The sequence below is a fragment of the Squalius cephalus genome (assembly GCF_949319135.1).
Source record: "Squalius cephalus genome assembly, chromosome: 22".
NCBI classification, from domain to species: Eukaryota; Metazoa; Chordata; class Actinopteri; order Cypriniformes; family Leuciscidae; genus Squalius; species Squalius cephalus.
In genome coordinates, this window is record NC_137143.1 from 20693910 (window position 1) to 20706250 (window position 12341).

General features: G+C 37.0%; 1 protein-coding gene across 15 annotated transcripts in view; it reads left to right on the top strand.

Annotated features, from left to right (window-relative positions):
• ppfia4 (PTPRF interacting protein alpha 4) overlaps nt 1-12341 on the top strand; it is a 97676-nt gene that overhangs the window by 60656 nt on the left and 24679 nt on the right. For 10 of the 15 annotated variants that reach the window (XM_079857092.1, XM_079857097.1, XM_079857085.1 and 7 more), the window contains exons 3-8: nt 634-798; nt 1214-1288; nt 4053-4136; nt 8375-8596; nt 9621-9767; nt 11166-11300. In XM_079857092.1, coding sequence (XP_079713218.1) covers nt 634-798; nt 1214-1288; nt 4053-4136; nt 8375-8596; nt 9621-9767; nt 11166-11300 — 828 coding nt within the window. The remainder of the gene's footprint in view (nt 1-633; nt 799-1213; nt 1289-4052; nt 4137-8374; nt 8597-9620; nt 9768-11165; nt 11301-12341) is intronic. The other 5 variants (XM_079857095.1, XM_079857087.1, XM_079857094.1 and 2 more) reach the window with 1 other exon arrangement.

Genomic DNA, 12341 nt, shown 5'->3' on the forward strand with positions numbered 1-12341 from the left:
TGTCAACTAGTTGTCCTGAAATGTAATCAGTGGGTTTGTAAATGTTTCATGTTTATGTAAATGCTTCACTTAAATGACTTGCCGTACATCGTGCAGAATCAGCGGTCTTTATGTTTCTAGCAAGACCAATGCTGCTAGATTGTGTGAATGGAGTGGATGTTCATACTGCTGAGATGATGCGGGTGACAAATGGAAGTGTGCATATCTCCATTGCCAGATATGTGCTGCTATATTGTCACGAACAATGGAAAAGATGCCCATTTGCTTGTAGACTCTGTCAGCCTCTAGGCAACACTTGATTCGCTTCAGGGCAGTTTGCAAGGTTTTTGACTTGTATGGTATAAGCACCCCAGATGAACTCAGACCATTAATGTCGCAGTGCCAGCTAAATTCACTTACGACATGCTTTTCCAATTCAAAGCACCCAAAATTTACTTTATTTTCACTCTTGTGTGATTTTAATAATGTATTGTGCTGTTACATATTACTATACAAAGATAATGAGTAGCAGTGTGTGAAGAGAAATTGTCTTCCTGTAAGTGTAACCATGTAAAGAACAAGCTCAGCTGAAGTTATGTGATACAGGACATGTCGATGGATGTGCTAGCGATGGATCTTTATGTTGTTGTATAGCTTCTTTTGGAGCACCTGGAGTGTCTGGTGTCTCGTCACGAGCGTTCGCTGAGGATGACTGTGGTGAAGAGGCAGGCTCCTCCGCCGTCCGGGGTGTCCAGTGAGGTGGAGGTGCTCAAGGCTTTGAAATCCCTCTTCGAGCATCATAAGGCCCTGGACGAAAAAGTGAGACTTTTTAAATTCATATTGTCTTATAACATTACATTTTCAACTTTCTTGATCAGATTCCAATCGGATTTGCATAAAAATCGGATTTGGACTGACAGTCTGAACGAGGCCTTAGAGACGGGAACTAAATAGAGCGTTACTGACAGTCTGGGAAGAGAGGTGTAGCAACAATGTAAAATATGTGGGGGAATTTTTTTTTGAACATTCAAGCATAAAAACCTATTCTAGTAGACCCCGAAAACAAAATCAAGACTTTGAAAAAGGGCATAAAAGGTCCCCCTTAATGCTTTTCAATTACAGTACGTCTGTATGAGCATGTAATATTAGTGGTAGTTCAAGTGGAATACAGTAGATGCTGACAGGGCTTTGTTGGCTCGTGTAAATTTGTCTCTTTTGTTTTTCATTTGCACAGGTGCGTGAAAGGTTACGGGTGGCTCTTGAAAGGGTAACTACATTAGAAGGACAGCTGGCAGCCGCCAGTCAGGAGGTACGGTTGTTTTGTGCATGTGTGTGTTTAGGTATACCCATATGCATGAACACTTGTATAGATTTGCTGATCTCATCTCATTAACTTCTGTCCAATGAGCACCTGCCCCCTGCTGTCAACCCATGCAGGAAATGCACGCTGTTGTTTCCATAACTCATATGCCACTGAGAGTTCAAGCATGGTGAATGCACTTGGCATAGCATAAATTTACACTGAGAAGAAAAAGCTTTGACAACACAATTACTCTCTGCACTTCATTTTCAATGAATTCTGTTTTTGTAGCATATACGAATAATTGAATGTGGTTTTTGCTTACCATAATTCATGGGGCCTAATTGGTTTCTTTGGAACATCACACTTTTTTTTTTATCTTTGTTAATGCATGTTGTTCATTAATTGATGATTTGTGAATTTGCGAATAAAACAAAATATACTTTTTTACAAACCAATTATACTCTTATTTGTAACTTACATTTTAATATTTCAGTAACTACTTTTTTTTTCTACTAAACTATCATCTATTTTTCAGCAGTAGTTTCTCTTCATATACACTGAGAATATATTTTAGATGCTATTTGCAGTAACTGCCTTCAGCAATTCACTGCAGCTGCTTTAGAGACTTTGTGCAAACTATGCAAACATCAACAACACTTTCTAGTGTTCACTTTCAAAAATGTTGATTACATAGACTTTCAGTAGATGGACAAAAATGATGAGAGAATATTAGTAATATCTTAATTTATGTTCAATGAACTAAAGGCTTGTGGGTTTGGAACATTTTGCGTGAACTATCTCATTATTGTTTAATTTAAGAGCTTAAGTAGGGTGGATTTATATACAGTATATATTAAACGCTCATTATGGCGCGTTTTTGTGCCTTTATTTTACAAAGACACAAAGTTTTCTTGTTATTTTATGGAGTATTTTAAGTTGTTTCTGATCGCGCCGGCGCCTCCGTGTCATGCAGTAAGCGTGCAAATACTTTAGCTTCCACACTCTACATAAACACTTTGAAATGTTCCTAATAATAGCTCATATATATCTAGGTTAACGTTAGAGTGAGCGGCCATGTAAAGTTGCTACTTGCATGTTTCAAATGATAAGCCATATTTGAGGTCAATGGATGATAGGCGAACATTTGGATTTCCTGACATACATACTGTAATTACCACAAAGAACCATCGTTAACGATCTGTCCCTCACGGAGTGTGCCACAAGTTTTTGTTTTTTTTCTGAAACCAACCGACTAAAGTTTAGTTGACTATTAGGGGTATCCCTAGAAAAATACATAAGAAATGTCAAATAAATGTCCTTTGTTTAAATAGGCCTACATGTTTAAATACATGTCCTTTGCCTTAATATCCTAGTTTTTACACTGCCCCATTGAATACATCTTCACATCATTCATAACTGTCTAGTACAGGTCAGCATGTGCGAACACACTGACAAAAAATCTATTTTTTCATCATCCGCTGAGTAAGAGGAGTCTTTGGCTGCAACCCGCACTGCAGAGGCGGCATGAGAAGTGGCCTCTGGGTGTCATGATGCTGCATTTAGACCAACGGGAAGATTTTATGCTGACAAACAGGACCTAATGCTGCAAAGGGAACAAGGGAAGTGGTCATCACTAGTGTTGGGGTATCTACTCTGAAATTCCCAAACTACAAGCTAATCATAATTTGAAGTAGTTAAACTACAGTCAAGCTACCCACCTTATTTTTACATAAGAGCATTTTTAATTTGAGCATTTAAGGCTTCTGCTTTGGTTTATTTTATATGTACAAAAACTGTTTGTTATGCTGCTTGATATTGCAAACTGATATTTTTATTTAGAATCATAATCATAAACACGCTGGTTTGTACTGCAAGATAGTTTTACCTTTTATTGCACTTTTGCTGCATGTTTGATTTTTCCCTCAGCTCAGATATTAAAACAGCGATGAAGCATTTGGTCATGTTACTCTTTGAAAAAAGCTACACTATGAAAACCACTGAACAACATCACGAGATATTGCTAGTGCTACCATTACTTAGTTACTCACCATTAATGATCACTGTGTCATAAAACTCTAAGAACACAAAATTTCTTTCATTTCACTCTCCCAAACCTGATTTTATTGTCCTAATGCTTGAGAAAGAGAGTCTGTAATTCTGCCTTTTCTTTAGTCTATTTTGTAACTGTGTTGAAAGTAGTTGGTTTTGAGGTATTATAACGAAGCGGTATCGCTCACTTTGTCTCGCCAGCCTGCTCTAATACTCTAATACAAACGAGCTGTAATAAAGAGAGCTTTGCGAATATGTAAATCAGATCCCTTCATCCAAATACTGGCATGCAAATGAATGTGTACATATTTTAATTGTCTTCCTCCAATTTTCACATTCACTGGTCCTGATATGGCAGGATTCAAATGCAAATGGCCTACCAGTATTTCATTAATACCTTAATAACATGCTGCTTTTAAGCACAATGATAAGTTAATTCCTCAAAATGGGTAGTTCGTATAATCTTATCTCCCGCAAGACTCCTAGCCTGCCTTAAGAAGACAGGAACAGCGCTCAAATGCTATTAAAAGGAACACTATTAAATCCCACTATCACTGAAAATGTACATCTTCATAATGTGCAATTGGGAAAAAGTGCATCATTGCCTGTGCTGTGCTTTGTGAACTGTAATTATGTGGTGTGCCACATTTAATGTATTTAACATGAATGTTATTTGTTTAACACTTTGAAAGAGTGACTTTTTTGCTGTGTTTTTGTTTAGGTGATCATGTTGAGACAGAGAAAGGACGGACGAGCAGATGGGGATGCTGTGGACAGGATGGACAGCTCGAAACCTACTTGGAAGGTATGTGTGTGTTTGCTTAAAGTTGGATTAGCATAAATTTAAATATTTTTATTTAGTCAGTGCTTAAAATAGTCACTTGTGCTAAAGCATTCTAAAGTACGTTTCTACAAACTTTTAATAATCATTTCGAATTTAGATTTTATTTAAGGGGATCAAATCACGGGGAAACATTTAAAAAAAAATGAAGCTACATTAGTGAAACTTGCTGTGAACATGCTTTACCTCATTCTGTAAATTCTGACCTCCTTGAATCCCTAAGAAAACAATGCAAATGTCATGCCAAAATACACTAACTTTCAAAAGTTTGGGGTCAGCACAACTGTTTCAATATTTATAATAATAAGAAATGTTTCTTGAGCACCAAATATGTATATTAGAATGATTTCTAAAGGATCATGTGACACTGAAGACTAGAGAAATTATGCTACAAATTCAGCTTTGCCATCACAGGAATAAATTACTTTTTAAAATATATTAATCAAAACAGTTATTTTAAATTGCAAAACTATTTCACAATTTACTGTTTTTACTGTATTCTTTATCAAATAAATGTAGACTTGGTGAGCATTAGAGACTTTCAAAAATATTAAAACATCTTTCCAACCCCAGACTTTTGAACGATAGGGTATGACCCCATAGGTTTTATCATTAATTAAACTTTGTAACTGTTTATATCTGAGGCATTGGTCCAAAAGTATATCTATAAGTAATACCTCTCTCACAGATGGCATTTTCTTCGCTACTGAGAAACAAACTGCATTGATTATGCGCCAAGTGCTTTTGCCCTTCAACCCTTCAGCAAAGGCTGCTAAAGTGTCTCCTGTCTCTGAGTGTGACTCACTTGTAGCAGCCAGCCAACTGGAGTCTGGTCAATAGGGGAATTGTAAATTGCTCTTCAACTTTGATCCCGTGGTTCATTGTTTAAATATCACCTTATCTTTTATTTATGTATTTGAAATGCTATTGATTGATTTTCTGTAGTAAGAGATTTTTTTCAATGCAGCAGTATCGATTTGTCCATTAGTACGTGAAATTAGTTTGGGAGCAGATATTAGCTTGTGGTTTCATTATAAAGGTCTGTCTTTAAAGTCGGCATGAAATGAAAATCCACCCTATTTGCTAAATGCATGTTATAGATCTTATTGTGAATTATTCACCCATGTATGTTTCGTAAGAAAAATAATTGACCTCGTAATTTTTTCAGACTTTTCTCTGGTGACAAATGCAGGACTTCTTCAATCATTCAATCTGCCTCCCTTTTTAGGTGCAACGTCCACATCGGAAAATGTATTTTTCGATAATCACCTACACTCGCATTTAAATCACAATACGGAAGAGCTGATGCAACTTTAGTTTCATTGCAACCTACACTGACAGACTTCACAAACACAGATTTCTGTCCATGTTGATGCATTTCCTATTAAAACAGGATATTATGGCAGGGCATTTTTAAGATATAAAAATATTACATTTAAAGAAGTTAATACATTCTTAAGTGTATATTTACTAAAATATAAACTATTTTTGTTTGCTTTTAGGAGTGCAATAGCATATAGATGAACTTTATAGTTGAAGTCGGCATGAAACATAAATTGCGATAGTCTTTTCTTCATTATTGCGTACAGTATATCCAAGTGAAACAGCTTCTCGAACAAAAAAAAAGTAGGACAGGACTTTATTTTGTCTATCGCGAATTGATTGAATTGATTTTTGGCGGTAAACAATGGTGCAAATACCAGTAAATTGACTAGTACAAACCTTAGTAAATCACCTTGCATGATTCATTTAAAATACTCTCCTCCAATAGGTTTTGCTGTCTGACAGGGAAAATCCTACAAATGCATATGCAATAACTGCGTCCACACCTTTTCAGCGCTAATTTTTCACTGCGTGTCTTTAGTAAATACTGACAGTAGTTTTTTTAACACCAAAAGAGGGTTTGCGCTGGTGCAAGCTGTTAGTGAATCTGGCCCATAGGTTTTTTAAGGAGCTAGTTTAACATCATTTTCTCCAATTTTGTTGATTGCCAATGTTCTGTGTCAGCATTTTTCTGAAAGGTTTCTGACTCTGAAAAGGTAACTGAAATGTTACCACTCCTAATGAGGAAGAATATTGCCATGCTGACTGTTTGATACCTCACAGTGTGTGATTCACTGTCTCATCACCAGTCTCTGAAGCTCTTTAAGTTCTCTACTTTTGCCATTTATCAGTGGAGCTCCTCCAGGTGTCACGGTCTGGCTCCTCTGTGCTTTTTTTTTAGATCATCACTGTCAGGTATTTAAGTAGTCAGAGACTAAGAAAATGTGGACTGAGGAAGCCATCATTTTTTATATATTTTTTTCCAAAATACAAGTGCTCTAATCACTCTGATGTTATGGTTATAATTTATATAATTTTATTTTAATAGAACAAAGCAAAACATGTTCTGGCAGGTGTCCTCTGGGAGTAGTTCGCACCTGAAAGGTTGCGCTTTATAATATTACACCTTCAGGGGAAGATAATGAACATACCAAACATACCTTCCTTGAATTTTAGCAAAAAATCGGACTTTCTGTGAATTGTACATTTGAATCTGCATTTGCGATTAGAAAGAATGAATCATATAGAGCTGGATGGAGAGGATGAAAGCAGACAGAAGTGGATTCCCAGACACGGCAGACGTGGTCCAGACTGTGTCTCTCTGGAGAGCTGGCTGAAGCCTCCCTGGAGGGCAGGAATATGGCTGATAGTCCCTGGGGTTCATGGTTCATCAAATACTGTTAGAGGCCGACGTGGGTTTCTCAGCGGACTCCCAGTAGAGTGACGGAGAGGGTTTCCACAAAATTTCAAATAAAGCCATAGTTTTTTTTTGTCACATTGAGCCACATCATAAATCAGTCATTTCCACCACATTTCTAATTATGTATTGTGTTTAATAGCATTCTTTAATAGATATATCAGTGGTGAGAATGACATTTTCATTGTTGTTGTTTTTTCCAAATAAAACTCCGGTATTCACAAAGGGCTAATTTCATAGCAATTTATGTCCCAAATAAATATAATAATTTCAAAAACATACTTTTTTTTCCTTATTATTATTCTGAGAAAACTTTATTATAGATAAAATTGTTGGTCATGGTACAAATACTATATATATTCACTTTTTGTTTGGATCATTATACCGTAGTTATAAAAAATAGATTTTGATGACATTTTCATATTTTATGTTTGTGACCAGGTTAAAACAATGCATATGAAATCAATACATAAAGCTGTTTAAAAAGGAGCACAAATATGTTGATGCCAAAAATAAAATCTTTTGTTTTATAGCTAAAGGTAATACATTGAAACACGTAAGACACGAAAGTGCCTGTAGTTCAAGTGCCTGTTCTGTTCAGAAAGTAGGCCTATTAAATGATTTAAATGAAAAAAGAAGGGGTTTTTGTGGCAGTGTATTAAATTAGTATATTGAGCTATTGCAAATGTAAATATAAAGGTTAAATGTCATAGAGATGCAACAGACAAGAAACTGTAAATTAGTTGGCTGCCGGACTGCCTGCTGCCCTTCTGAATCTGGAGCTCTCTCTGAAGAATTATTTAATTAACAGCATGTAATTCAGTTTAAGGCCAAGAAGCACATAAAATCATCTGCCAATCAGCATTACTGACATCCACAAACACATATGTGCAAAAACACTTCAGGCAGGGCTTGAAAGTCCCTGTCTCAGCTTTCCTTTAGTGATATAGAGCCAAGCATATCAGTGAAGCAAACTCCACTCACCTTTGACAGCCATGTAAAAGTGTCCTCATTAAATATGCCTCATTGGAATTATTCTGTCAGCCCCGAATTGGACGTTTCTGTTTTGAGAAAGCTGGTCATTTAGGGGGCAAAGATATGCATCTCACCCAGGTCGTATTTTTGTTCCCAATAATGTGCTTCTGCGGATCCCTGAGTTTCAGGGCTTGCAAAATGACAAATCTGGAGGGTTTAATTTGCTCAGCTGTTTAAAGTAGATGGATGAAATGCACGGTCACAATGTGATGCATGCGAGAGAACCTCTGAACTCCTGAGGCCATAATTGCAATGAAGCTGCTTAACTTGCTGACCGTGTTCTTCAGACTCTGACTCAGCATATTTCGCCTCTCTGAAGCTTATTTAGAAGCTTATTTAGGACCCTGAGTGGAAATCAGGGGACCGCTAAACAAGTTCTCAACTAGCTCTCCATTGTATCTCTAACATTTCTTTGTGTTTGTGACAGAGGCTTCCCAATGGCTCCATCGATGTGCACGACGACAACAGCAGGTGTCTGGAGCTGCAGGAACTGCTGGATAAGGCCAATAAGGAGCTGGCCCAAAACAGAGACCGGATCAGCAGCCTGACCAATCACATGTCCGAGCTTGAGACGGAACTGGCTACCGCCCGCAAAGACTTACTGAAGAGCGAAGAGCTGAGCACTAAACACCAGAGGGACATACGCGAGGTTAGAATGATTGGGGGGAGAGGAAAGGGACAGAATGGGGACAGACCGACGAGAGCTTGTCTCAGGGAAGATACAGCGTCAGGCAGCAAGGACATTTACTCAGCTCTGCTTTATTTTCACTGAGAGACAGAAGGTTACAAAAAATGCAATTGTGACTCATTCCTTGACAAGGTCTAAAGTTGGGTTTTTTAAAAACAGCTCTCCCCAAAAACAAACATTTACTTTGCAAACCAGTATCACTTTTTTTGGTGGAACATGTTGTTCTTTTCCATACATTTAAAGCATATTCACTTCATGTTGCTCCAGGTTTGACATCAGCAACAAACAAACTAAATAATATAGGTTCTTGTGTCTTGTAACCAAATGTGACAGGAACCTGAATGAGATTTCAAAGCCACAGCGGAAGTGATGCTATTCAGTAAATAATGGCTTAAATTTTCCTCTGTTCTTCACGTAAAACTATGACATGGAATATAGTGCACATAGACTACTTTTATGATTCTTTGATGGTGTTTTTGTCATATTTGGAGCTTGATATTATTACCGTTCACTTTCATTGTATAGAAGAGTAGCTTCAAGATTCTGGTAGCGTAAGAGTAGCTTGAAGATTCTGTTTACCACCAAAAAAGAAAGTCATATTGGTTTGGAATGAAATAAGGGTGAGTAAATGATGACAGATTTTTGGGTGAACTATACCTTTTTATAATGATTGTAAATATTTATAGTAAAGTCACACTGTATCAGAACTGTCGACACAAATTGTGACACATCCAAGCGAAACAGATTGTCGAAAAAAAGAAAAAATGTAAGGTGGGGACTTGGTTCTATCTGTTGGTAGTTGATTGAATGGAAGCAGATTTGGGGGCGTGGTTCAAGCTGACTAAATACATGTCTATTTCATGCTGACTTTAAGCACCTTTTCATGGTTTTAAAAAAATCTTTCCCAAATGTTGTAGTAGTCTATTAAAGGTTTTCAAACTTCCCAAGGGTTTTTGTTTTCTCTTACTATGTGCCTGTTCGACAGGCGATGGCACAGAAGGAGGACATGGAGGAGCGAATCACAACATTAGAAAAGCGTTATCTGGCCGCCCAGAGAGAAACCACCTCAATCCATGACCTGAATGACAAGCTAGAGAACGAATTGGCCACCAAGGACTCGCTTTACCGACAGGTACGTCAACCTTGAATCAGACCTGGGCTGATTTGAAGTTAATTTCAAATGAACGCCGCAAGTCAATGCTGGTTGATGTCCCATAATTCAGTTGAGATGTTATGAGAGTCATGTTCCATCTGTGCGTGTGCGTATGAAGGGTGTGTGTTAGTCAGAGGGGGTTTAATTAGACCTAAAGCAGCAGACTCATGTTAGAATCCTTCAGAATCCTACAGCATGCTGAGAAGAGGCATGCTGGGAGGAAGCAGGTACCACCTGACTGTTTTAATATCCAGATCCATCATCTGGAGAAAGAAAGAGGATTCCCAACTGCATTGATGTTGGTGCCAGTTTGGACAGAGTGTTTGTTTTGCATGCAGTGGGTATAAATATCTCAAAAGAGATAGATAAATCAAGACATCTGCTCTTGTTTAGACAGCATAAGTTTGTGATTTTGCACTCCAGGCAGGGCTATCGTCAGTGGGGACATCCAGCGACGTTAAATGTTGGGCCCAGGGGAGAGTGGGCAGACCCAATAAAATGTTGAAAACTAGCCCTGTTTAATACTGCATTACATTACATTAATGTACAATACCATTCTAAAGTTTGGGGTCAGTAAGATTTTAATACTTTTATTAATCAAGGATGCATTAAATGGATCAAAAGCTACAGTAAATACATCCATAAAGCTGCAGAAGGTTTCTATTTTAAATAAATGCTGTTCTTTGGAACTTTCTATTTATCAAAGAATTATGGTAATATTAAGCAACACAACTGTTTTCAACATTGATAAAATTAGAAATGTTTCTTGAGCAGCAAATCAGCATATTAGAACGATTTCTGAAGAATAATGTGACACTGAAGACTGGAGTAATGATGCTGAAAATTCAGCTTTGCCATCACGTGAATAAATTACATTTTAAAATATATTAAAATAGAAAACAATTATTTTATAATGTAACAATGTTTAACGATATTACTGTTTTTACTGTATTTTTGATCAAATAAATGCAGCCTTGGTGAGCATAAAAGACTTCTTTCAAAAACCTTTTTAAATCTTTCCCCTTACTTTTGAATGGTGGTGTATAATCCAAATTTTGATTTGGATACTTTTATCATGTCTTTATATTTTGTGTGTGTTGTGTATATACGTACACTGGTGGTTTGTTTTTATGTGCACTTATTTATTTCGTATTGTATGTGTGCTTCCTTTTCATATGTATGGTATGTTTTTCCGTTCGTGTGTATGTTGTGAGTACCTTGTAACCTTGTGTGGACTTTATCTTTGTCTGTGGGAATACATATGTTGGGTGTGTACTATCTCTAAAATGGGTGTGTTTATGGTGTCTAAATGAGTGTACACACTCTGTTTGTCTTATTTTCGTGCGGTTTGTGTGCGCGTGTCTTTTTTTTTATCAGAGTGAGGAGAAGGTACGACACCTCCAGGAATTGCTGGAGTTGGCAGAACAGCGTCTGCAGCAGACTATGAGGAAGGCAGAGACTTTGCCCGAAGTGGAGGCTGAACTGGCCCAGAGAGTGGCCGCCCTCACCAAGGCGAGTACTCAATCACTCCTCCAGACAACAGCGACAGGAAACAATGACAGAGTCAGCTCATAAGATTCTTTTCTGTCAGGAAAACATCCTCTGAGATGGTGATGAAACAAAATGATAAGGTAAAGAAGGGCGGAAACTGACATGAAAAGATTAGATTACACTGCAGGATTAGATAAGAGATAAACAACATAGGCTGTTCAAAAGACATTTTAGCCTGCTGAGACGTGATTAGAGAAACACAAGTTCTGTGATGCGTCAAGACCCAAATTACGGTTGCAAATGCAACTGATTGCATATTAAGCAGATACATATAAGTTAAACAGCTAACATATTAAGCAGGCAAGTTTTTTTTATTTTTCTATTTAGTTTTAATTTGTTTATTTCAGAATTAGTTTTAGTAATTTTAGTACATTTACATTTAATCCTGGTTCACACTGTCATTTTTTAAGTACCTAAGGATACAAAAAAATAACTGGCTTTAATGACATATATTTTGCGATGGAACTTTTCGAACATCCAGAACAATGCTCTGTGCTAGGCTAAATGCGCTCGTTGTATGATAGTATTTTTCAGTTAAGAAGAGCTTATAAAATGTGTAAAAGAGTCAAAACAGCAAGCAGGAATTCCTCTGTTGCACACAAACTGCTGCAAGTACTGTAAGTCAGCATTTCTGAAACCTGTATCGAACTGTAATGGGCAACGTAGCTCCTGTGATGAGAATTTTTTTTTTTTTTTTGAGCATTTTGTTCTTTTTAGGGCCGCATATTGTGACATCATGTCCTGTTTTTGGTTCATATTTCAGTCGAGCTGGACATCGGGGTTCAGATGGCAGCGTTCACACTTATTCAAATGAACCAAAATAACAGAGCAATCGCACCAGAGTTTTAATCGTACCAAACCTGCTGAACACAACACACCTTTAAACTTATTTTATTTCAGTTAGCAGCAGTTTTAATTTTAATTTAGTTAAAATTTGTAAAAAAATTTTTTTACATTTTTAGATTTTATTTTCAATTTCAGTTTTATTTCAGTTAATGTTTT